Source organism: Macaca thibetana, chromosome 12 (genome assembly GCF_024542745.1).
Source record: "Macaca thibetana thibetana isolate TM-01 chromosome 12, ASM2454274v1, whole genome shotgun sequence".
Classification (NCBI taxonomy): Eukaryota; Metazoa; Chordata; class Mammalia; order Primates; family Cercopithecidae; genus Macaca; species Macaca thibetana.
The window spans coordinates 6,154,672-6,182,214 of NC_065589.1; the positions used below are offsets into that span (position 1 = coordinate 6,154,672).

Sequence of the window (27,543 nt, forward strand, 5' to 3'; positions counted from 1 at the left end):
GTCTCAAAAGAAAAAAAGAAAATGTGGGAAAGGGAGAGCAGGCATGGATGAAAGGGAATGGAGGAAGGGCAAAGAATGTGGGACCTGAAAGCCAGCAGATGGGGCTGGGGTGATCAAAAGCCAGCTGTTTCCCTGGGAAGACAGATGGGGGGCATGGTTCTTCTGGGATGGGGCTGAAATTGGAGGACTGCTTGCAGATCTGTATAGGCCACATTTAGGCTGCCAGTCACTTGTACACCCCAGAGAGCAGGTGGCCAAGCCACTAGCCAACCAGGCAGAAGTTGGCACATGCAGCCAACCTGGACTCAGGACGCCAGGCACAGGTAAGCGTGGGAATGAGTGGCTTGGCTGACAGTAAAGAAGAGGTGAGCCCCCTTGATCGACTTGCTTCTCCTTCAGGGGATTAGGGCTGCCCCCCCCCCACCCCCGTTAGCATAGGGAAAGACCTTACAGAAAGATACTGACATTTTTGGGTTTCTCCTTCATCAGTCATCAGGGCTCTCCACACCCACTTTCTACAGTGAAGCTCCTTCCCAGACACACTGACTTTCCAGTTCACTTTTCAGTCCTGGTTCTTGAACATAAAAGCAGAATCAAAAAATCACCTGAAATTTGGTAAGGGAAGGTGGGAATCTCTACCATGAATGTATTGGCCCTGGCAGGAAAAGTGGGGACACTCATGAGGGCCTAATAAAGAGACCAGTAACAAAGAGGTGGACATAGTCTAGGGAAACTGGTAAGGGATGGGGCAGTACTCTGGGGCCAGCCAGCCACAACAGAGCCACCACCACCCCAAGACTTTGGTGGAAGGGCACACCCAGCCTTTGTTGCCTCGCCAGGGTGTGGACAAGAGGGTCATACTCGTCTGCTCTCTGGCTTCCTCTCTGTTCAATCCACTAACTCAACTCACTGGAATGAGGGCAGAGAGCCCAGCTGGTGCATTCCATAGAGCTCAGCCTCCCAGGCCACAGTCTGCACCTCACCTCGCTTCTCTCTCTCCCTCTTTTTTTTTTTTCTTAAGACAGAGTCTCGCTCTTTCACCAGGCTGGAGTGCAGCAGTACGATTTCGGCTCACTGCAAACTCCACCTCCCAGGTTCAAGTGATTCCCCTGCCTCAGCCTCCCAAGTAACTGGGACTACAGGCGGGCGCCACTACGCCTGGCTAATATTTTTTTGTATTTTAGTAGAGACAGGGTGGCCAGTATGGTCTCAATCTCCTGACCTCATGATCCACCCGCCTCGACCTCCCAAAGTGCTGGGATTACAGGCGTGAGCCACCACGCCCGGCCTACACTTCATTTCTTACACTGTACATTATGGTTCTAAGATTCTTAGTGGTTGCCTTTTGCTGTACTTCATTCGTTTTTCACTGCTGTGTGATAGTCCATTGGTGAATTTACTACGATGTATTTATCCACTGTCTTATTGGTGGACATTTGTGTTATCTCCAGGTTTTTACTATTATTTAAAAAATGCAAGTGATCATTCTTGATGCATATTTACAAGTTTCTCTAGGGTATAGTTATTCATTCATAGGATATGCACACATTCAACTTCGTAAGAAAATGCTACATTACTTTCCAAAGTGGTTGTTCCAATGGATACTTCACCAGCTGTGTACGTGGACAAATCAGTTAACTATTCTGGATATCAACTCTGTCCTCTTTTAAATGTGTATAATAATAGTGGTGTTATGGGCGAAGTGAGGAAAAACTTCATATCACTTAGACAAAATGCCTTTAAAACTATTTATTTGATGATAATAGTGTTGATACATATTCAGAAATCACAAGGACATCAGAACAGGATATAAATTGTCTAACAAGCCTTTCTACTACATAACGATATTCTTAGCTCACACTTGATTCTGTGTTATATTTTGCAATACCAAAAGCCCGATGTTTATGTTTTACCAAGTGATTTTTATTTACTGTGTCATCTAAATTCCTTATCTTCCCCCAGAATGTATAATAAGATGTGGCATCAGACCCAAGAAGCCCTCGGTGCTTTACTCGATAAAGAACCTCAGAAGATGGTTGAACCACAAAGAAATCAGGTTTTCATCTTTCAAACGTTGGCCACCTTCTACATAAAGTATGTGCAGATCTTTAGAAACCTGGAGAATGTCTACGACCAGATCGTCCATCCCCAGAAACGAATACTGATCAGGAAAGTCCTGGACGGGGTGATGGGCCGCATCCTGGAGCTGAAGAACGAGATGGTGGAGCTGGAACTCACGGAGTTCCATTATTTCGATGATATCCTGCAGGATCTAAAGCTGGCTCCCGTAAGCACTCTGTTGTTTTCTTATTAGTTGCTTTTTGTTATAAATAGGATATGTAGCCCTGTACCCAGTACCCTACAGACTTCCTGTCCATGTTTACTAGTTGGTGTGTGGAAAATCTAAACATTTCCCTTCAATTACACCATGCTGTCGTGGACAAGGATTGGGTTCCCTTTGTTTCTGGTGCAGATGCATCTGCACACTTCTTGGCTGTGTTAGGCACTGCAGTGGCCGTGGTCTTACCTGACACCGTGGTGTCTGCACAAGGCTGTTGGAATGCAGTGGGCCAGCCCTTTCATCAGCACCCTTGAAGCACGGACCCTCCCAGCATCCAGTAGCACCACCCGCTCCTCTGTTTCCATGGGAATCTCTCTGTAGCCTGTTGGTCACAGGTTCCCTACTGCCAGGTGGATGCATCTCCTCCTTACTTTGGGACAGTGGTGACCCAGGGGAATGTATGGCTTACATGGCAGTGGGCCTCAGACGTCAAAGGAGAGCTCATGTGCTTGCTCTCCCTCCTTCCCTCTGCCCCTCTTCCCTTCCTTCCCTCTGCATCTCTTCCCCTCCTTCCCTCTCTCTCTGGAGCCCTCCCTGCTGGCACCTGGCAACCACACCCCCCTCCTGCAAGCATTCGGCCCCTGCTGCCTTCTGACATTCCTGCCGGGCACCGGGCCTCTCTTCTGACTCAGGCTGGCTGGGCTGCCGGGGCCACTGGCCACCTCCCATCAGTGTCATGGTCCTGGGAGCGCACCTTCATTTTGAAAGGAACATTTCCTTGAAGTAAAATCAAAAGGAGAAAGTCTTTAATTTTCTACATGAGTGTTTCATGTTTCTTCTCCTTGAAAATATTTGGGCTTTTATAAAGGTATCTTTCTTTCTGAGATAGGCTTTCCTCACATTATTATTTTATCAGAATGGAATAATGAGAATAACTGAAATGAATGAAGATGTTGACGATTATTCCAAAAGTTTTATGCTTATTGCATTCATCTGTAAGAGCATGGACTGATCACCAGATTTGATCTGGTGCACTTTACTCACTAAAGTGACAATATGAACAATTTAGGATAACAGTGAAACAAATGGTTATTAAATCATGTTCCTAAATTTAATTAATGAAGTAATACATATTCCTAAATTTAACTAATGAAGCAATACATATTCCTAAATTTAACTAATGAAGTAATAATACATTTATTAGTTGAATTTCAAGAACAGGAAGTCACGCCCCTGTTGTTGAGGAATAGTGCATTTAGGGCTGTGTGTGGCAGCCCCTCCACGGCCTTGCCTTTCCTGCCGCATCAGCCAGCCCCTCTGCTCCAGGGACATCATCTTCCTAAAGGCCATGCCACTGTTGCTGTGGGGACGGGGCCACCAAGCACCAAGAGGAGTGACAAACGAGCAGATGGCATCCAGGAGGCCTTTGTGCAGGGGGCGGTCAACAGTGTTTCCTCGCAGTCCTGGAAATAGTGACTGAACCATGTGCTGTCACTGAATCCCACATGGTTGGGATAGGCTGAAGGCACCTTCATTCTTGGCCACATCCCCAGGACTGACAAACACCCAGCTGGGTTCCTGCCCTTGGTTCCATGAGTTCCCCAAATCCTTCCTTAAACTGCCCCTTAGTCTGAAGACTGTTTGTAACCTGCCACGCGGGGAAACTTTCCTAATGGGCCCACCTCATAGAGAGAAATATATGCGGGAAAGAGCCTTTCTCTACCACCGGAAGTTTCCTAGATTCCACTCCATAGGGAATGAGAAGCCTCAAGGTTTCAGGGATGGACATGAAACGCATCATGGACGAAGATGGAGCAACTAATATCTTTCTTTGCTTCTCTTCCATTCTCAGTGACTCTGTGTTCTCATCCTCAAAATCCTAAGTATAATATTTTTTTAGATGGAGTTTTGCTGTTGTTGCCCAGGCTGGAGTGCAATGGTGCAAGCTCAGCTCACTGCAACCTCCGCCTCCTGGGTTCAAGCAATTCTCCTGCCTCAGCCTCCCAAGTAGCTGGGATTACAGGTGCGTGCCACCACACCCAGCTAATTTTTGTATTTTTAGTAGAGACAGGGTTTCACCGTGTTGACCAGGCTGGTCTCGAACTCCTGACCTCAGGTGATCCACCTGCTTCAGCCTCCCCAAGTGCTGGGATTACAGGCATGAGCCACCATGCCTGGCCAGCTAACTATAATTTTGTGGTACCAAATGGACCAGATGGGGCTATAAGACAATGAGGTTTTGTCTTCAAAGTTATAAAAGTACCACACTTGAATGTGCTTATTAATAAATAAAAATCACATTAAATCAAAATGTCATCATTCTTCTCCGACTGCCCTCTCTCCTCAGGCCACACCCACCCACTGGACTCTGCTAGTTCACTCTCCAGTCACCCCCAGCCCTCCATGAGCCTCAGAAAGGTTTCGTGTTCAAAAGTCATTGTCACCTCCCAGAAGCCATGGGGATACTGTCCCACCAAGTCCTAAAAATGATACCCTCTTAGGCTTAAACATTTATTTAGGGGAAGGCCTATCCAAAATTCTCTGGGCTGGAGGGAGGTTATGGGAAGTCACACCTGGAATTGGAAAAAAAATAAGGTAGCCAGTTCTGAAGACAAAGACCTTTGCTTCCCTGTCAAAACAGCCAAGCAGGTCTGACAGAAATTCTAGGATAGTGTTTCTCAGTGGGATTGGCCAAGGGCATACCCTTATCCTTAAAGAGTACTTCTGTACTCCTTTTCACTCAATTTGGACTGGTAAATTTTCATCTGACCCCCCGCTAGTTTGAAATATTTGGTAGCATGCACAAATGAAGGATAGAAGTTTTTTATATAAAAACCAGTTTCATAATAAAACAAACTACTTTTGTAAATAATTTTTGCAATGGGGTAATTTTGGTAAAAATAAAACCAAATTATTAGAGAAAAATGTGACCATTTACATACAAATAGTCGATGGTGCTAATGATAAATTATTAGGTTTAGTTCAGAGATCTCTACAGCTTAATACTCTACTACTCCAATTTGAACCATTATTTTAGGTAAAACGAGGTAATATTGTATTTCTTTAAAGAAATCCATTAAGTAATCATTAGTTAATTGAGGCCTAATTGACATGAACTCCTGATGCTTTTCTGTAATGATTAAAGCAAGGGGCATGGTTATGATTTTCTTTTTGACTTTGTGTCTCTTTACTGAGTGAATTCTCTTCACTCTGCTGGCCTCATTTTTTTCCTTAAATGAAAATGGGAAGTAAAGCAAGCGTCTTTGATGTGCACATCCTTACTGTATATTTTAAATAAAGTTCGAGTCCTGGAATTGTGACAGAAATGCTCTTTTTTTGTTCTTTCTCTTCTCTAGCAACAATTAGATATTCCCATACCCAAGTATTTTTTGAAGGAGAAGTTGGAAGTAATAAAAGGAAGAGAGAAAATTCTTGCTCAGATATTAGCCGACAGCGGAATAGATACATCTGAAATGGTTTGTATATCATTTTAACAAACATTAATCCATAATCTGTGTAACTTCCTTTTTCTGCTGCTCCTAATTGTGTGAGCAACGCTTAGGTTATTTTCAGTTTAAGGAAAGAATAATCCCTCCCTCCTTGTTATACAGTGCATAAGAAGTTGCATAACTTTTGGACATGCTTTTGGTGATATATAATCATTATTTTTCAAGAGCTTAGAAATCGAGATCAAAATGTATGTTTTGCTACTTGTATCAGTATCTGTTGATTATCAACTCAGTCTAATGTTTCATCTCAAATTCATCTAGCTGAAGCTAGAAGCTAAATGTTATTCATGTAAAATAATTAAGTGCTAACATAACTTACTAGGAACTTGAAAGTTACTACACTTTCTAAAAATGTTGATTGGCCTTTTATAACTGCAGGCTGAGTGGATACGGTTTGGCAGTGTCCCCACCCAAATCTCATCTTGAACTATAACTCCTGCAATTCCCATGTGTTGTGGGAGGAACCTGGTGGGAGGAAATTGAATCATGGAGGTGTGTCTTTCCTGTGCCATTCTCGTGATAGTGAGTAAATCTCACAAGAGCTGATGGTTTTATAAAGGGGAGTTTCCCTGCACAAACTCTCTTGTCTGCCACCGTATGACATGTGCCTTTCACCTTCTGCCATGATTGTGAGGCCTTCCCAGCCACATAGAACTGTGAGTCCATTAAACCTCTTTCTTTTGTAAATTGCCCAGTCTCAGGTAAGTCTTTATCAGCAGTGCGAAAACGGACTAATACATTGAGTGACACTTAGATCATCTTGAATGGACTGTCATTGGGGGAAGAATAATCCATAAAGATCCCTCCTGGGAAGCAAGGAGCAAAGTCTTTTTAGTTCTGTGCCCTGATACCTCTTTTGTCCCCAGGATTTTTGCAGCTGCATCTTTTTCCTGTTTCCACAGATGTCTTAGTCCTGACTCTCATGACCACGTCTTGGATTCTTGTAATCATCCGCCATGCAGCCTACTGGTGGGGAGTCTTCTTCCCACCCTTTCCACAGGGCACTGTCCTATCTACCTTCTGGCAGGTCTGCCTATACATTTCACTAACTTACTGCCTCGCCCCTCTGGCTGGCCTTCATGGCCTAAGCAGTTAAGGCAGCACTTGTCCATTCAAGCTGGGACACTCCAGGGTGAAAGAGGCACTGTGACTAACTATGCTGAGGCTGCAGCTGCAGGCCAGGATCCCAGGATAAACCAGCACCTGCAGTCTTTCTACAAATAGCCCTCATTGGGTATTGCCAGCCTGGGTGATGGTGTTAAGGAAGATTCCAAGTGTATGCTGAGGATGGCAAGAGAAAAAAGTGCCCTATGTGCCTGCCTCAGAAGACAGGTGAAATGCATGCCCTGTATTTGCCAGCCCAGTGCTGTCTCTCATTTTCCATAGGCATGTTCCATGCTGGATAGAGGACTTGTTCTTCTCCCTTACGTACCTGCTCATCAAAATGGTCCCCATTCTGCAGAGCCTAGCTTGATACACCATCCTTCAAGAAACCTTTGCTGACATACTGGCTTCGTCCATTTTGTGTTGGTGTAACAGAATACCACAGACTGGGTAATTTAAAGACAACACAAGTTTGTTTTGCTTATGGTTCTGGAGGCTTGGAAGTCCAGTACTGAGGAGTTGCATCTGGTAAGGGTCTTCTTGCAGTGTCATAACATGGCAGAAGGCATCACATAGTAAGAGAGCAGGAAGCGAGGGGGTGAGCTTATCCTTTTAGCAGGAAGCTATTCCCTGGATAACAGTATTAATTCATTTTGAGGAGAGAGGCCTCATGACCTTATCACCTCTTAAAAGTCCCACATCCCAACACCGTTGCACTGGGGACTAAGTTCCTAGCACACGAACTTTGTGGGACACATTTAAACCGTACCAGCCATTGAACTCGATGACCTCTCCTTCCTGTGCCCCTGCTCCCAGCTACTGGCCCTTCTTTTACATGATGAATTCCTTGAAGTCCATTCCAAAGCCAACTTACTTGGGGGTCAACTAGCCATCCTTTCACCACTGGGCTCCTGTGTCTGTGCTTTCTGTCCATGCATGAGTCAGGGCGAAGCACTCACACTGCATTTAGTTCCCCCCAAAGGAATCCCTTTGCACCAAGCAGTGATGAGCACTGCAGAATTACTCAAGATTTTGTGTTGGAAAATGGAGAAGGGAGATTACAATGCTCTCACTACAGTGAAATCCTAAAAATTCCTCTTTGCCATTTTCTGCTCACTGTTCCTCTTCATTTGTTCTCGGTCACAGCAGTCAGGCTTCTTTGTTCCTTCAGCATCCAGCTTTGGCCAGCTCCTATCTCCTCCATCGGGTTAAGCAGTTCATCTCCACCCCAGTCTCATTTCACATGTGCCAGGGGCTCAGAAAACCACAAGGACTTCCCTGCTGCTACTTCCCCATGGCCTTTGATGTCTCACAAGACCACTTTCTTTAAGCTGCTTATATACAATATATACCCCAAGAAGAATATTATATATATACACACACACAATATATAACCCAAGAAGAATTTTGATGCATGAAAATTATTGTCCATCTCCTACATTAATATCTACTGTGGGCCTCCTTAAATGCTTAAAAATGTTTGACGTGTTGAGTTCCCTACTCAAAATCCCTTAGAATTATTTGATAATGGCCACGACTATTTTCAGAATGACAGCCTGGAATCTCAAGGAAAGAAGTACAATACTAACTCATGTTTGCTGGGTACCATATGTTAAGTTCATCATCTCATTTAATGCCAGAATGATACTCATTCTACTCTGACTTGACAAGTGCATTATTGAAAATGTGTGCTCACTGCAAATTCGAAGCAGTGAGATCTTACTGAAAACAAAACTCAGAGGGATTGTTATGTGAAAGAGCTTCCTCATAAGCAACCATATTCCTCGTGCCATGTTGAAGGGTAGTGGGTGGCTTAGTGGAAAGAGGGTCAGTCTGTTCAAATTGGCTCCTTCTCTTACCCACGGGACCTTACATAAGTTGCCTTACTTCTTTGATCTTCAGTTTTCTTCAGTCTTAAGTGGTCATAGTAATACCGGCCTTGGAGTTTGCTCTTGTGAATATGATGAGCATGCATACAAAAAGCGTCTGACATCTACAGGTTCTCAATATATGTGTACCTTTCCTCTCCTTCTCACTCCTTCCTGTGCCCCCGACCCTGGCCTTGTTACACAGAGGAGGGATCATCCTGGCAGCAGTGGCCCTGGTGACAGCACCCCACTCATGAGGCCTCAGCACCTTCACCTTGTCCTGCTGTGGCAACCATTGCTGCCCTCTGAGGCCTGGAAACAGGCTTCACCTATGCTTTGGTGCTTTTCTTTTTAAATGTATTTTTAAATTCTTTTTAGAGACAGAATCTTACTCTATTGCCCAAGACACAGTGCAGTGGCATGATCATAGCTCATTGCAGCCTCCAGTTTCTGGGCTCAGGTGATCCTCTCGCCCCAGCTTCCCAAGTAGCTGCGACTGCAGGAGTGTCCCACCACACTCCACTAATTAAAAAAAATTCTTTTGTGGAGATGGGGTCTCACCCCTTTGCCTAGCCTGGTCTTAAATTCCTGGACTCAAGTAATCCTCCCACCTCGGCATCCCAAAGTGCTGGGATTACAGGTGTGAGCCACTGTGCCTGGCCTCTTTGCTGCTTTTCTCACTCCAGTGATCTGTCCCTTCTGCTTCCATCCATGCATGGACATCCCCCGAGCCAGGCCACGTGAGCCCCTCTTCCCTTGCTGTGGGGCCTCTGGAACAGCACTGGGGCCTCCTGATGAGCCTGCTCAGAGTTCACACAGGCCTCAGCTGCACCCAGAGCTCACAGAAGCCCCGGCATGCACCCAGAGCCCACACAGGCCCCAACATGCACTCGGAGCTCACACAGGCCTCACCTGCACCCGGAGCCCACACAGGCCCCAACATGCACTCGGAGCTCACACAGGCCTCAGCTGCACCCGGAGCCCACACAGGCCCCAGCATGCACCCAGAGCCCACACAGGCCTCACCTGCACCCAGAGCCCACACAGGCCTCACCTGCACCCAGAGCCCACAGAGAGGCCCCGGCATGTACCCGGAGCCCACACAGGCCCCAGCATGCACCCAAAGCCCACACAGGCCTCACCTGCACCCAAAGCCCACACAGGCCTCACCTGCACCCGGAGCCCACACAGGCCTCACCTGCACCCGGAGCCCGCCCAGGCCTCACCTGCACCCGGAGCCCGCCCAGGCCTCACCTGCACCCAGATCCCACACAGGCCCCAGCATGCACCTAGAGCCCTTTGTTCTTGTCCCTCTTTCCTCAAAAAATGGCACAGCCCCTCGCTTAACTTTGTCTCCACGTACACCATATGAGATGTCCCAAAACATTTTACTTACCAGCCCTGATTTTTCTGTTTTGCTAGTACTCATCATGTTTGAATGTTTTAAGGTGCAAGTTTATAGACACTGGAAGACTTTTCATATCTAAAATTCAATGCCCCAAAAATGATTTTGTTATCAGTTGTATTCACTGGGTCATTCTGTAATTGATTTTAAGATCAGCATTTTACTTCATGTATATTTTAAATTTTAAAAGCTCATATTAGAGGTATGTTTTCCATTTCTATGTTTCTCCTCTTAAGTTAATGAAATATTGATAGCAATTTCAAGTTTTACTGCATCAATTTTATTGGCATTTTTAGTAGAATTTGCTGCCAACCTAAAATATCTTGGAGCTAATTAGTATTTTGTGCAGAAGGATAAAGGAAAGTCATGAGGTCCTTAAATTTGGGATCACTGCATGAGTATGGCATGTTATCGAAATATACATCGTTCATTGGAAAAATGAACAGTGTTCAGTGGTTCTCACACTTGTCATCAACCGTGGGGACTCTTAGCAGGATTGTGTTTGAAGTAAGCGTGTGATGTGTCCGGGATCAATTGATGTGGTTAACATGTTCAAACATTGGTTTCTCTTAACTGTTGTTTGCAGAAATTCCCTGTAAAGAGTATGCCTTTCGACCAGGCTGTTAAATTAATCCAGATTGCTGAGAGGGCACGGCAAGGTCGCCTAAGGGCGTTATTCATGAAGCAAATCTATCTGCAAGAATACAGAGCAAAGCAATCCAAGACGCTTGGCAAGAAAGTGACAGATTCCTGGGCTGCTGCACTCTGCATTCAGAAGGTGCAAACCTAGAGCTCCTGGAGTTGGGGGTACAGGGTGTCTTATACACTAAAGATGCATCCCAACTTCGGGGCTGAGCTTCAAAACTCAAACCCCGAATCCTACCCTTATAGAACTGGATTACATTCCAGAAAGATTTATTAACTTACCCTGGGGAAACCATTACCTAAGCTTGGTCATATTTTCAAATTTTTACTCTAAATAGGTATTAAACTCAGGGCATTTTATTCAAATATTGTTAAAGACCATTGGTAATTGTTGAAATGAATGTTGCTGAAATGCAGTGAGGATATAAATCCTTAATGGATTTTTGGAATACATTCACACACAGATATATAATTACAGAAGGGGGAGCAGGCCTTAATAGCTTCCAGAAACATGCAGCAGCCATCACTAATAACCAGTACATCAGTGTCCCTTCTGGAAGGAATCCGTAAGGTTTCCTTTCCTTATCAGATAAGCACCATGGATTTGTGCCCCATTTTTTTTTTTTTTCAAATAGAGGCTAGGGTTACTTACAGGGAAATGCAGCAGATGGCAATGTGATACAAACTAGCATTAGGTTTCAGAGAAAATAAGTATAAGGACATAAAATTAGGCCAGAAGATGAGGACTCTTTGTCCCTAATTTTCCCTGAATAGGAATAGGAGAAGGTGGTAGGGAAGGATGGATAAAAGACTGATTTCTTTCGGGTTTCTGTGGGAATATTTAAAGTTTTAGCATCTGAGTTAAAAGCTTGAGTTGTACAGTTCTTGGAGGTTACTATATTTCCCCACATTACTTTGGAAATTTTTCCTTTAAAACCATGAAGTGCCATCCCTAGATCTAGCCTCACGTTCCTCCTACCTAGAAGTTCCTCTTGAAGAAGCCAAGGTAAAGGAATCTCACTAATAACAATTATAGGTCAGTTCTGTGGTTCATTTTTTTAATAATTTTTTTGCCTGTGATCACAAAAGAAAAAATATTCTGTCAACACACGCATGGACAACCTAAGCTTAGGATTAGTTGGCATTTTGAGATGTGCAGTTTATATAGGAGAAACTGCAAACCATGTTTTCTTTATATTTGTGTATATTAAACAAGTAACCATTTATTTGTTTTTAGGTTTGGCGACGTTTCCATCAATGTAAGAAAACTGAAAAACTGAGAGAAGAGGAGATGATCTTCCTGGGTATGGTAAGTTTTTTTAAGAGATAGCATCTGGTTTTCTTAAAGACAGTAGAATATGTGAGACTGTGTCTTCTTTAGAGAGTTTTTGAGGGAAGAAAGGAAAGAAAAATACATGATTTAATGGAATGGAGTCACCCATATGGTACAGAAACCTGCTCAGGGAGATCTGAAGAGATCAGAGTTATATCCATTTACATATTTCTTTGCAAGATGCGGAATGGTATAGATGTGGAAACAGGCTAGGAGCTGTCACAATCTGCTATTCCTGTCTGATGTCAGCAGTGCACACCACTATATTAGTATGGACGGTCATGACAGTAGGTTTGCATTGATACAGCAGGCCTTTTTTTTTTTTTTTTGGTGCTGGTGATTACTGAATCATAGAGTTGGAAAGATGGATTAGTTATCTATTGTCACATAACAATGTCACCACAAACTTAGTAGCTTAAAACACCAATTTGTTGTCTCACAGTTTCTGAGGACCAGGAATCTGGGTACCCCTTAACTAGGTCCTCCGCTCAGGATCTCACAAGGCTGCAGTCAAGGTGTCAGCCAGGGCTGAGGTCTCATCTGAGGATCAACTGTGGAAGGGCCTGCTTCCAAGCTTGTGTGGTTGCTGGCAAGATTCTCTTCCCTGTAGGGCATCAGATCCTGGGCCACAGTTCATGCCAGCTATTAGCTGGAGGCAGCCCCCAGCTCCATGCCATGTGGGCTTCTCCATATGGCAGCTGCCTTCGTCTAAGCCAGCAGGGAGAGAGGGGCTGCTCAGAATCTTACGCAAATGATCACAGAAGTGGCATCCCATTACCTTCACCCTATCATATTGGTTAGAAGCAAGGTATAGGGGCCACCCACACTCAAGGGGAGGGGATTACATGAGGGAAGAGGACCAGAAGGCAGGGTCACTGGGACCATCTTAGAGTCTGTCTGCTGCTAAAGATTTTTCTGCATGCTTTGCCTCATCGAGTGCATGGCATCTGAGGAAGGCTGACTTGTCCTCTGCCTGAGCCCCTCCTGAAAACAGAACCTCTGCCTCCCACAGGAGTCCATTCTCTTTCATTAAACTGCAGTTGGCCTCCCTGCAGATCCCACTGCCAGGCTGGGCTCTGTCCCCTGCAGTAGCTTGGAATGTGTCCTCTTTCCCTTTCACATGACAATCCCTTCAGCCCTTGGAGGCAGCTGTCAAACCCCCTGAAGCCAGTTCTTTGCAAAGCTCATTATGACCAGAGAAGGGGACCAGTCAGTCCTAGTGGGGCTTTGTTGACCTGCTCAGTTTTCATTAAAGGACATTGTAATTTTAAAAAGAAAAGAAAGCATGTTTGGGACTTGTTCCAGCATTGACCTAAGGTGTGTTCTGGTGAGCTACTTGGCTTGATACCCCCTATCCAGTGCCCAGGTAAAAATGTCGAAACAGGAACATTGATAAACAATGACTCGGTCTTTGAAAATGCTAATAACATACAGAGCCCTGGTGAGACTAATCAAGAAAAGAAGAAAAGAAAATACAAATGTATGACAAATATTATATATATGTATATGTATATTTACAAACACATGACATATATATACACATACATATATATGACATATATGTGGTCATATACGCAGTATACAATGACCACAGGCACTAGCAAGTTAAAAACTATTAGGTGATGTCATGAACAATTATGGTCATAAAATAGAAAATATTGAACAGAGAAAACTGTCTAGGGAAGTATGAATAGCAAAAGTGACCAAAGGAGAAAAAACCTAAATAAAACAACCATGCAGCAAATGCTGAAAAGAGCTTCAAAGTGCCTCTGTTAGTTTGGGTCCTGTGAGAGCAGAGGCCATGGTGGAATTAGGCACGCAAGAGATTTAGTAGGAGAATGTCTGTAAGGAATAAAGGGAGGGCGCTAAAGAAGGCAGGAAGAACCCTCAGATCATGACGCAGGTCGGGCGGCCGGGAAGCAGGCACCAAGGAATGAGGGCTGAGAAGGGGGAGTCTCCCCGTGCAGCACAGTGCCCATAAGGAAACTTAAATCGCTTTTAAAAATCCATGCTAACAAAAGAAAAGAGACCCAGTAAGGATGACACTCAGTTTGGGTAAGGACCGAGTGGCAAGTACAATCCCAGGGACTGCCACTGAGGTTTTACTTGCCCACCTTTCTAAGTTCAGTTTGTCTCATTACAAACACACCTTCTTTCCCAGTAGTGCCAACCCTTGGAATTTCTTTGCTCCAAAAAAAAAAAAAAAAAAAAAAAAGCCAAGAATATGAGCAAAGTATACAATATATAGATATTCATATTAGTATATTTTTAGAATTGTAAGAAATTGGTGCCCAGAAATACTTAAAATATCCCATTATGTATCTTTAGAAGTGATGTTTTAGAGTTTCTACATATTTTGGGAAATGTAAAATATGAACACCATGATTCTATTTTTTAATTTTTGCTTAGTCTTACATCTTTCTGCAATAAACATGTGTTTTATGTCTAAAAAATTACAGATAAAATGCATATTCAAAATTATGTCAGAGGGGGAAAAGACATGAATCATGACTTAAGTAATTTGTAGCTTTTAAAATTGTACCTTAATCAAATAATACTCCAGTTGAAATACGTTTTTCCAATTCTATGTACTTAACAAATATGTACTTCAGGTAAGACAAAAATCGGGATTCTTTTCTTTTCTGTCTATAACAGTAGACACAGTAGAAATGTCAGAGAATAACGTAAGAAGTAAAACAAATACAACATTTTAACCAATGTGAGGATATGGTTTTCTTTCTAATCTTCTTTGTTTTTAGGTTTCAGTGTTAATTTCTAATACTGCCTTCCTCTTCTCACTTTCAGGGAAAATAAATAAAGTGGTCACCACTATGTGGTTGATACTTTAAATCCTTTTGTTCTGTGATCAACCATAAACCTAACCATTTAAGCCATATTTTAATTAAGTCTTCTTGTATAAATATTCAATTTTCTTTTGGGGGATTTTAGGATTTAAAATAAATTAAAAGATTTTGCCAGTGGTATTAAGTATAACTAAAATATAATTTAGTTGAATTTTCAGGATATTGCCCTGTAATTTTCATCAGTTTTATAATGGCACGTTCTAAATGACACGGCAAGTTCATTTAGTTTTAGAATAGTTTACATTTTACTCTGGCCCCTCGTCATGCATTGCTCCACCTGCAGTCGTGGCCTCTCCACATGGCCTTTGTTGTTCGCACATAATTATTTTGCTTGAGGAAAGAATTCAAGTCCATGTTCCAGAAACTTGGAACTGCCTAGTTTCCTGGTGGAGGGGCATGGTCTTACCATATCTGTGTTTGTAAACTCTCAAATTGTGATATCCAAGCTTATGCCCTAAAAAACAGGAAATAACACCAAAAGAGCAGATATGATTTCAAAAATATCTTGATTTTTATCACCTACATTCTTGATTTCTGTTTGATCTTTGTGTTTCAAAAATAAGCCAACATTTGTTTTTGGAAATTGGAACCCCTTGGGACCCAGCCCTGTCCTTTACTTTTTAGTTGTTTAGGTGTGCTGTCAGAATCCAATGGGTCAGCAATTTCTGCAAGTTGTTAAAAATTTTTATGATTTAGAAATTCACTGGGTAGAATATTATTCAGCTATAAAAGAGAAGGAAATTCTGACACGTGCTGCAACATGGATGACATTATGCTAAGTGAAATAAGCTAGTCACATAAAGACAAATACTGTATGATTTCACCTATATGCACTATCTAAAGTAGTCAAACCCATGAAGGCAGAAAATAGGTGGTGGTTGCCAGGGGCTGGGGAAGGAGAAAAGGGGAGTTGTTGCTTAATGGATACAGAGTTTCCATTTTCAAGATGAAAAAGTTCTAGACATCTGTTGCACAATAATGTGAATATAGTTAACACTACTTAAAGGCACACTGAAAAATAGTTAGACTGGTATATTTTATATTATGTTCTTTTACCACAATTAAATTTGTTTTAAAAAATTCACTGGCACGTTGAAATGTATACTGAAATGGTTCTGTATAAATCATGGCTCTTACCTAGTGGTCAAAAATACAAAATAAAAATTACATGAGATTCTACTGTAATTTCGTTGAATCTAAGATATCATCAATTGTAAGATGCATCATTATTTTTAGTTGCCATTAAGAAAAAAATGCTGCCAAATAAGCCAAAACACAACCTTGATTGTAATATACATCCATCCCTAATTTCAGATATGCTAAACTATGAAAAATGTGCATCTTAGAATTAGTGAAATGGGGTAAGTGGTGTCTGTCTTATTAGGAGAATATTAACAGTTTTTAAAATTATAATTATTGGCAAGGCGGTGATGAGATGCTCATTCTTAACACAGGGAGTTAAATGGACTCAGCCTTTCTGAAAGCCAGTTGGCAAGTTGCCACAGGATGGTTAAGATATTTATATTCTTCATCCTTAAGTTACATTTCTGTCTTCAGATAATCACCAGAAATAGAGATGTGTGTGCATAGGAGTTCCTGACAGTGTTCTTTTTAATAGTGAAAAAATTGGAAATAACTTATTTTAGTATTCTTACAGTATGTATCTAGGTAAATAATTACAATGTTAAATAATGTATGATGTCCCTGTATAATGTAGTGATATGCCAGCATTAAAAAGTGTGTTTCTGACTAATTTTGACTACGTGAAAATGCTCAAGGTAAAAATTCAGGATTTAGAATTATACATGTTATGTGTATAATTCTAAAGTATATAGATTTCAACTGAAGGGTAAAGACTTCAACTAAGTATATACAGCATCCACGCACATACGAAAGAAAGAAAGAAAATATGCCAAGTCTGAATAAAGCTGATGTTTTAATGTGTGAGCTTTGGGAGATTTCTTTTTTGTCTGTAATCATCACATTTTCTAAAATAGTCAAATTTTACTTCGTTAATTAGAAAAAAACACATATTTAAAAGTAAAAGCAGCTCACCAAAATGTCAGAATAGAAGCAGCCTGACTTCACTCCCCACAACAGAAAATCAAAAACGAATATCCAGCACCAAGATTATCACCATCAATGTCCCATAACTCAAATTTAAGGATGACATGACCTCCAGGGCCACAGAGAAGTAAAAAAAACTCTGAGCCAATAGTAAGAAAATTAGACTTCTATATCCACAGTGCTCCTCCCCACAATCTGCCAGGCACCTCATGTATGGAAAATCTCCCCCAGACTCATGGTTTCTACCCTGGAGAAAGTGAGAGTAAACAACCAGCTTCCCCATCTTGGGTTCCCTTGCAGGAGAACTATCCCTGCCTCAACCTACAGGAAGCATCATGAGTATCGTAGGGATAAAAACCTTTTAGGGCAGCCAGAGACAAAGGGAAAGGCAGGACTAGCAACCCCAGCCCACAAAACTCTTCACTGTATCTTGGCCAAAAGAGATGCAAAGTCAGAATGGCTGTTCAGCAGCACCACACTGTAGAAGGCAGGCTCCACAGGTCCCCCAGGCACAAACCACTAGCCAGCCTTCCTGCATAGCAGGGATATCCCCTTTGGGACCTTCCCCATTGGGACAGGCAGCACTCCAAACATTTCCTAGAGCTAATGCAAACCTGGGCTTAAGGCTCCATACAGTACTGAAAAGGAGGCAGTGACCTAGCAATAAAGGAAATTCAACAGGTAAATTGTAAAGAACCCCTAAGCAAACATATGAAAGGGAAACCAAAACAATCCAGACAGAAAAGACTGGAAAAAATAACTAATTCTTCAATGACAAGACATAGACCTACACCAACAAGAAATAACAGCCAACAGGAAATGTGACCTCCTCAATGAGACAAAGCAAGAAGCCAGTGACTGACCCTAATGAGATGGCAACATGTGTGCCATCAGATCAATAATTCCAAATAGCAATTTTAAGGAAACTCAGCCAACTCCAAAATAACACAGGAAAGCAATTTTTAAATTTGTCAGAGAAAGTTAACAAAGGTATTGAAATAATTTTTAAAAATCAAATCCTGGAACTGGTAAATACATTTGCTAGACAGAAAAATACATTAGAGGTTCTTAACAGCAAAATGGATCAAGCAGAGGAAAGAATCAGCTTGAAGGCAAGCTATTTGAAAATACACAGTCAGAGGAGAAAAAGAATGAAAAGGAATGAAGAATACCTACAATGTATAGAAAATTGCCTCAGAAGAGCAAATCTAAGAATCATTGGTATTCAAGATAGAGTTGAAAAAGCGTAGAAGCTTATTCAAATAAATAATAACAGAAAATATTTCAAACCTAGAGAAAGATAAAAATATCCAAGTATAGGAAGGTTAGAGATCACCAAACACATTAAACCCAAATAAGACTATCCCAAGGTGTATAATAATGAAACTTTCAAAAGTCAATGACAGCAATGGGAGTCTAAAAGCAACAAGATAAAAGAAGCAAATAATGTATAACGGAGCTCCAGTTTGGTGACAACTTCTCAAAGGAAACCGTACAAGCCAGGAGGTAGTAGAACAATATATTGAAAGTTCTGAAAGAAAAAAAAAAAAAAAACCTGTCAACCAAGAATACTGCACTCAACAAAGCTGAATTTCAAACATGAAGAAGAGATAAAGTGTTTCCCAGACAAACAGAATTTGAGGGAATTCATCACTGCCAGTCTCATTTAACAAGAAATGCTAAGGGAGTTCTTCAGTCTGAAAGAAAAAGACACTAACATGCAGAAAGAAAACATTTAAAGATCTAAAAGCCACTGATAAAAGTAAGCATACAGACAAGGCCAAATTACTCTAATACTGTAATTGTGGTGTGTAATCCACTCATATCTCTAGTAAGACTAAAAGACTATCAAAATTAACAATAACTACAGCAGCTTGTTAAGAGACAAGTAATATAAAAAGATGTAAATTGAGACAACAAAAAGTCAAAATATGGGGAGATAAAGTATAGTTGTTTTAGTTTTTTCCTTTATGCCTTTCTTTGTGATCAAAGGTAAGTCCTCATGTGTTTAAAATAACTTATATGATTTGTTGTAAGCCTAATGATAACCAGAAAGCAAAAACCTATGATAGATACACTAAAAATAAAAAGCAATTAATTAAAACATATTGCTAGAGAAAATCACCTAAACACAAAGGAAGGGTATAAGAAAGGAAGAGCGGAGTTACAAACAACCAGAAAAAAAATGTAAATGGCAGTAGTACATTCTTACCTATCAAAAATAACATTTAATGTAAATGGTCTAAATTCTCCAGTTAAGTGATATAGAGTGGCTGAATGGATTTTAAAAATTAAAAGATCCAACCATATGCTGTGTACAGGAAGCCACTTTCACCTATAAAGACACACATAGACTTAAAGAAAGGAATGGAATAAGATATTCCATGCAAGTGGAAAAAAAGGACAGGAATATGTATACTTCTGTTAAATAAAATAGACCACAAACTGGCCAGGCGCAGTGACTCACACCTGTAATCCCAGCACTTTGGGAGGTTGAGGTACGTGGATCATTTGAGGTCAGGAGTTCAAGACCAGCCTGGCCAACATGGTGAAGCCCCCCTCTACTAAAAATACAAAAATTAGCCAGATGTTGTGGCAGGCACCTGTAGTCCCAGCCACTCGAGAGGACAATCACTTGAACCTGGGAGGTGGTGGCTGTAGTAAGCCGAGATCGCACCACTGCACTCCAGCCTGGGTGACGGAGCAAGACTCCATCTCAAAAAAAAAAAAAAAAAAAAAGAAAAAAAAAAAAGACTACAAACCAAGGATTGTAAAAAAGAACCCCAAAAGGCTACTATATAATGATAAAGGAGTCAATTCAGCAAGAGAATAATTATATATTAAACCAACACTGGAGCACCCAAATATAAAGCAGACATTAAATCAACCTAAAGGGAGAGATATACTACAATACAATAACAATAGGTGGCTTCAACATCCCATTCTCAGTCGTGGACAGATCATCCAGAAAGAAAATCAACAAAGAAACATGAGAATTAAGCTACATACTAGACCAAAATGGACCTAACTGACATTTACAGAACATTTTACCCAACTGCTGCAGAATACACATTTTTCTCGTCAGCACACGGAATAGTCTCCAGAATAGACTATGTGTTAGTCCACAAAACAAATTTTAAAAATTTGAAATCCTATCAAGTATTTTTTCTGATAATGATAGAATAAAACTAGAAATCAATAACAAGAGAAAACTTGGAAATTACACAAACGTGGAAATTAAACAACATGCTCCTGAATGACCAACAGGTCAATGAAGAAATTAACAAAAAAATTTTAAAAGTTCCTGAAACAAATGAAAATGGAAACCAACATATGAAAATCCATGGGATATAACAAAAGCAGCACTAAGAGAGATGTTTATAGCAAATAAAGGCCTACGTCAGAAAAACAGAAAGAGCTCAAACAACCTAATAGTGTACCTCAAGGTACTAGAAAAGCAAGGAGAAATCAAACCCAAAATTAGTGAAAGGAAAGAAATTAAGATCAGAGCAGAAATAAATGAAATTGATACTAAAACACATATACACACAAATCAACAAAATGAAAAGTTGAGTTTTTGAAAAGATAACAAAATTGACAGACTTTTAGCTAGACTAGGAGGAAAAAAGAGAGAAGACCAAAATAAAAGAAATCAGAAATTTAAGAAGAGACTTAACAATGATACCACAGAAATATATAGGATCATTAGAAACTATGACAAAAAAACTGTACATCAACAATTTGGAAAGTCTATAAGAAACAGATAAATTTCTGGACGTGTACAACCTACCAAAATTGAACCATGAAGAAACAGAAAACCTGAACAGACCAGTGATGACTAATGAGATTGAATCAATAATAAAAAGCCTCTCATCAAAGAAAAGCCCAGGACCCGATGGATTCCCTACTAAATTCTATCAAACATTTAAAGAACTAATACCAATACTACTGAAACTATTAAAAAAAAATTAAAGAGAACAAAAGACCAGGTAACGCTTGAACCACACAGGTTTGAACTGCATGGGCCCACTTATAAGCAGATTTTTCTTCTGCCTCTGCCACCCTTAAGACAGCAAGACCAACCTCTCCTCTTTCTCCTCCTCCTCAGCCTACTCAGTTTGAAGACAATGAGGATGAAAACTTTTATGATGATAGATTTCTACTTAGTAATAAATAATCTTCTCTTTCTTATGATTTTAATAACATTTTCTTTTCTCTCGCTTCAAGAATACAGTATGTAATACATGTAATATATAAAATATGTGTTAATGGACTGTTTATGTTATCAGTAAGGCATCTGGTCAACAAGTTATTAGTAGTTTTGGGGAGTCAAATGCTATGTGTAGATTTTTTTGCTGTGTGTGGCACCAGCACTCCTAACTCCCATGTTGTTCAAAAGTCATCTGTACTTTCAAACTCATTCTATAAGGTCTGGTACCAAAGCCAGACATAGACACAACAAAAAAAGAAAACTACCGGCCAACATCCCCAATGAACATAGATGGAGAAATCCTCAACAAAACACTAACAAACCAAACTCAACAATGCTTTAAAAAGATCATTCACAACAACGAGAACACATGGACACAGAGAGGGAAACAACACACAGTGGGGCCTGTTGGAGGTGGGGGGCGGGTGGAGGGAGAGCATCAAGAAAAATAGCTAATGCATGTGGGGCTTCATACCTAGGTGATGGGTTGATAGGTGCAGCAAACAACCATGGCACACATTTACCTATGTAACAAACCTGCCCATGCTGCACATGTACCCTGGAAATTACATTTAAAAAAATACAATCAGGAAAAAAAAAAAAAAAAAGATCATTCACCATGACCTAGCAGGATTCATCCCAGAGATGCAAGAATGGTTCAACATACACAAATCAATAAACATGAAACATCACATTAACAAAACCAAGAACAAAAACTGTGTGATCATTTCAATAGATGCTGAAAAAGCATTCCGTAAAATTCAACATCCCTTTACTATATCAATTCTAAACAAACTGGACACCGAAAGAACATACCTCCCAACAGTAAAGGCAATATATGACAAACCCACAGCTAACATCATACTGAATGGGGGAAAATTTGAAAGCCTTTCCTCTAAGCTCTGGAGCAGGACAAGGATGCCCACTCTTACAACTTTTATTCAACATAGTACTGGAAGTCCTAGCCAGAGTAATTTGTCAAAAGAGAAAAATCAAAGACATCAAAATTGGAAAGGAAGAAGTCAAATTAGCCTTTTTTGCAGATGATATGATCTTATAGCTAGGAAAACCTAAAGACTCCATCAAAAAACTGGGAGAATTTATAAATGAATTCAGTAAAGTTACAGGAAACAAACCAGCATGCAAAAATCAGTAGCATTTCTATAGCCAACAGTGAAAAAATCTAAAAAGATTCAAAAAAGTAATCCCATTTACAGTACCTACAAAAGATATGAAACACCTAGAAGAGAAATATGAACCAAAGAAGTGAAAGATTTCTACAAGGAAAACTATAAAGCACTGATGAAAAAATTGAAGAGGACACAAAAAAATGGAATGATATATTCCATGCTCATGGATTGGAAGAATTAATACTGTTAAAATATGAATACTACCCAATAAATTTACAGATTTAGTGCAATCTCTATCAAAATAACAATGATATTCTTCACAAAAATAAATTTAAAAAATTCTAAAATTCCTATAGAACCACAAGAGACGCTGAATAGCCCAAACAATCCTGAGCAAAAAGAACAAAGCTGGAGGTATTACATACACTACCTGACTTCAAAATATACTACAAAACAGTAGTAACCAAAGCAGCATGATACTGGCTTGAAAACAGACACACAGACCAATGGAACAAATTGAAAACCCTGAAATAAATCCATGCATTTACAGCCCATTTATTTTTGACAAAGGTTCCAAGAACCTACATTGGAGAAAGGACAGTCATTTCAATAAATGGTGCTAGGAAAACTGGATAACCATATGCAGAAGATTAAAGCTAGACCCCTATATCGCACCATATGCAAAATCAAATCAAAATACATTATTATCAAAAAGACAAAAAATAATGGATTCCAGCAAGAATGTGGAGAAAAAGGAACGCTTGTGCACTGTTGGTGGGAATGCAAATTAGCCACTATGGAAAACAGTATGGAAGTTCCTCAAAAGACTAAAAATACAACTATTAGGCTGATAGAACCATTAACAGTAATGGCAAAAACCACAATTACTTTTTGCACCAGCCTAATACCATATGATCCAGCAATCCCACTGTTGAGTGCATATCCCAAAGAAAGGAGACCAATACATCAAAGAGATAACTTCACTTGCATGTCTGTTGCAGCACTATTCACAATAGCCAAGATATGGAATCCACCTAAGTGCCTATTAGCAGATAAGTGAATACAGAAAATGTGGTATGTATATACACAATGGAATATTATTCAGCCATAAAAAGTAATGAAATCCTGTCATTTGCAGACATGAATGGAACAGGAGGTCATTATGTTAAGTGAAATAAGCCAGCACAGAAAAACAAAAATCACATATTCTCACTTATACATGGGAGCTAAAAAAGTAGATCATCTGAAGATACAGAGTAGATTGGTGGTTACCAGAGGACTGGAAGGGTAGGTGGGTGAGGGGAGATGAAGAGACATTGATTAATGGGTAGAAAAATACAGTTCTTTAGAAGGAATAAGATCTAGTGTTTGATAGTTCAATAAGGTGAGTATAGTTAACAATAATCAATTGTATATTTCTAAATAGCTAAAAGAGTAGGATTTGAATGTTCTCAGTATAAAGAAAAGATAAATATTTGAGATGATGGATAGTCCAATTACCCTGATTTGATAATTACACATTACATGAATATATCCAGATATCACATATACACTGAAAATATGTACATCTATTATGCATTCATTTTTTAAAATAAAGAAATAGTACTACGTTTTACAAAACAAAAAAAGTAATATTAAATGACAGTAGAGTTTCATAAATTTTTCCCCTAAGATCTCCAGATTGTTTGGTGTATATGGGTAGATGGGTACATGATGATATGTTAGTATTTCTCTGCTCAACACCCATAAGAGACACATGGATATAGAATGTAATTATAAAAAGAATTGTTACGTCCAGTTTTCTACTGTAAAAATTAAATTAGAAGTCAAAAGATTTAATCTAATACAATCTAAGTTTAACATGAAATATTACTTTAGAATCAGTTGGGATTCAACAACTTCTATTTAATTAGATTTCCATTTTATTTAATTCAGTCTACATTTACTGAACACCTATGCTGTGCCACACACCAGAAACTTAGGCAATGTTCAGTTTGTTCATGCTAAAGTCTTACTAGCTTACACTGATACCATACAAAGATAGAATTACATGTTTTTAACTTTCTTTTAGTGTTATTTTGTAGTTTATATGTACTCAGCTCAAATGAATGAAGTTTGTATTAATTTTTTCTGAATGAAGTTTGGTATAAAGAGAATAACGTCTGTTTTGTATTCAAATGTGACTTTCTTCAGTTTGCTTTTTTTTTCTTGAGTATGTCTTCACTTGGCATGACATGTTCTATTGAAATTTTACACCATTAAGAGATATATGGATTCAGTTTTTAAAAGAATGTTATCTTCTGTTCACTGGCTGAAAACCACTTTTAAAAATCCAAAATCTGTTACCCTAAATCCAAGAAATGTTTGCAATTGAATATATTTTCCACTATATCACTGGTTAAGATATTACCTACTCATTTTAAAGTTTATTTTTTGTTATTTCATTTTGTTGCACTATACCAATGTAGAAACCATTGACTTGTCTGATCTAAACCATATTTGTATCTTTAGGAGAGGTTTGGCATATTTCTAGGAGTGACTATTCAGTAACTGAAACCAAAATTAGAGCAAGAGACATCATCATGCCTTCAATTCCTGACCAAATGTTTCTTTTACCATTGTCCTATAAATTGTCTTTTTTTGGATATTGCCATTTTAAATATTTATATTCTAAAATACAAAGAAAAATAAATAGCACTCTAAAATTTATGTGCAATTATTTTAATTGGCAGAGCCAATGGAGTGGATCAAGTAGAAGGAAACTTAATGATTGTAATACATTTCATTTTGTGGATCCCTTTGAAATAATTTGTCCTACAGTCATGACCGTCATATATTTTATGTTACCCTGAAGCTATCAATGTTTGCATTATAATAAAGAACACTGGGGAAACACTTATTAAAGAGGAAGACCTGTCACTTTTAAACGCATCTACTGAATCCTAAAAGCAGCATAAAACCTTGTTCACTTTCCCACTCTAACATGAAGCAAGCTGTATTCTAAATGATTTTTTGGCCAATACATTCAATTTCTTTCTTATTAACAGCTAACCTCAAGTACGAGCTTGGGCGCCCAAATGAGCATGGCCCTCTCCCGAGACTCCGTTTGGGAAAGCTCTGTGCATATTGTAACTGCTTTTGTTGCCCTCAGAACATGGGGTTCCTCTCTGGGAATTGCTGTCAAAGCCAAAGTGAGCAAAGAATCTAAATGAAATTCTCTTTGATGATCACACTTTCATTTCAAAATGAAATGAAACTATGTAGTCTAGCTTGGTCATGTGTATTATTCATCATATTTGCTGCAGATGATCTTTGATTGTTTTTATTTTTTTAAAAAATTCTCAAAAAATAGATTCGCTGTAATTTGTGGGTTTTTGTTTGGCTTTGTTTTTGTTTTGTTACACTTTTTAAATGCAAAAGGGCTGTTCCCTACATGTCCTGGGAAGGAAGCAGCACCTTGGAAACGAGTGTGAGTTTCCAGGCACCAGCTTTGAAGGCCTGCTCCCCTGCATTGAGGGAGAACCAGGCATGGGGTTGGAGGACAGTTGGGAGTGTGCGCTTCCCAGGCAGACAGAGCTAGGCTCAAAGCCCAGCTCTGCAGTGTGCCAATGGAAGGATTTTGAGTGACATACTTACCAGTGAGCCTCAGTTTCTTCTTCTCTAAGGGCAGGAGAGTGCTACCTATTTCACAGAGATGCTGTTAGGAGGCCCTTAGGACAGACTGAAGGAAAATGGTCTAGCCTGGAGCTTGGAGTAAGATATGCCATCATGGAATGCTGGCTGATGTTAATTATCTTGAAAAATTATAGTATGTTGTCACGATATCTGACTGATTCATAGAGTGGAAAACTATCAAGAACTACAACTTTTCATGCAACAAAACACAAAATAATTTCATGCAACAAAAAAAAATTCAAAATAAATAAATTGTTGTGTAAATACATGTGCAACTGAGTTCAAACTATAAAACATCCTGGCCTTTGTCATCATGTACTGCTGAAGTTATGAACTGAAAATGTAGTCTGTTAAAAATATGATCCTGTAAAGCAAAGGGTTTGGAGTAGCCCATAGGGTTTAAACCTCATCTGCGGCTACTGTAGCTAGCTGCAGGGGGGAATTGTGGAGGCAAAAATGGTGCTACCTGTGCACACAGCTTGTGTTTTGGCACCAGCAAAAAGTCTGCAAACACAACAAGCAGTGCGTCCTGTACAACTGTCTGCGGCCTGTACAACTGTGGGGTTCTAGGGCAGGACATCTGCCTTTAAAAAGTCTGCAAACACAACATCTAAGACACCTGAGTATGAATTTCAAGAAGGACGCCTGGAAGCTCATTGCAAAGTGATTTTCTAATGCAGCTAGTTTTGGGAAGCCGTTAAGGTCAAGAACCCCGGAGCCAACCTACCTGGGTTCAGATTCCAGTTCGACTGTTTTCTAGCTGTGTGAACTTGGGCTGGCACCTTGGCCCCTTTGTGCCACAGTTTCTATACATGTAAAATGGAGGCAGTAATAACTCCTAGCTCATAGATTTGTGTTAAGCATTAAAGAAATTGCTATCTGTAAGGCATTTAAACTAATGTCTGGCAGTAGTAGCATGCAGTAAGCACTACATAAGTGTTAGCTGTTAATTTTTAAAATAGATTATTAACATGCATTTAGATGCTCACATCATTCATAATTCAAAAATGCTTCTTAAATTGCCATCTTTTATCTACTTAAGTTAGCAAATATCAAAAAAGTTAACGTTACAGTGTTGGCAAGGTATAGAAGCACAGACATTGTCATGCACTTCTTGTGAGGGGAGAGTAAATGCACTTCTTGTGAGGGTACCCATAATTTTTTTTTAAGTCAGAGGAAACCTATCAGCCGAGAGAGACAGCAAAGCATGGAGAGTAAGAACAGAGACTTCAGAAATAGATGCCTCAGGCCAAAGCCCTAGCCACTTCCTAGCTGTGTGACCCTGGACAAGTTCCTTGAATTCTTTGTGCCTCAGTTTTCTCATATAAAGATGAAGATAATAATGCTACCTAGTAGCATAAATGATGAATCAAAATGGCTGATTTTAATAAACTAAAGAACACCTCCCTCTTCGCATGATCTTGAAATGAACCAACTAAGGAGTGGTGCATT

General features: G+C 40.0%; 1 protein-coding gene across 3 annotated transcripts in view; it reads left to right on the top strand.

Moving 5' to 3' along the window:
- IQCA1 (IQ motif containing with AAA domain 1) overlaps positions 1-27,543 on the top strand; it is a 166,811-nt gene that overhangs the window by 8,875 nt on the left and 130,393 nt on the right. For 2 of the 3 annotated variants that reach the window (XM_050751654.1, XM_050751655.1), the window contains exons 2-5: positions 1,963-2,287; positions 5,638-5,757; positions 10,754-10,945; positions 12,050-12,121. In XM_050751654.1, coding sequence (XP_050607611.1) covers positions 1,963-2,287; positions 5,638-5,757; positions 10,754-10,945; positions 12,050-12,121 — 709 coding nt within the window. The remainder of the gene's footprint in view (positions 1-1,962; positions 2,288-5,637; positions 5,758-10,753; positions 10,946-12,049; positions 12,122-27,543) is intronic. The other variant, XM_050751656.1, reaches the window with a different exon arrangement.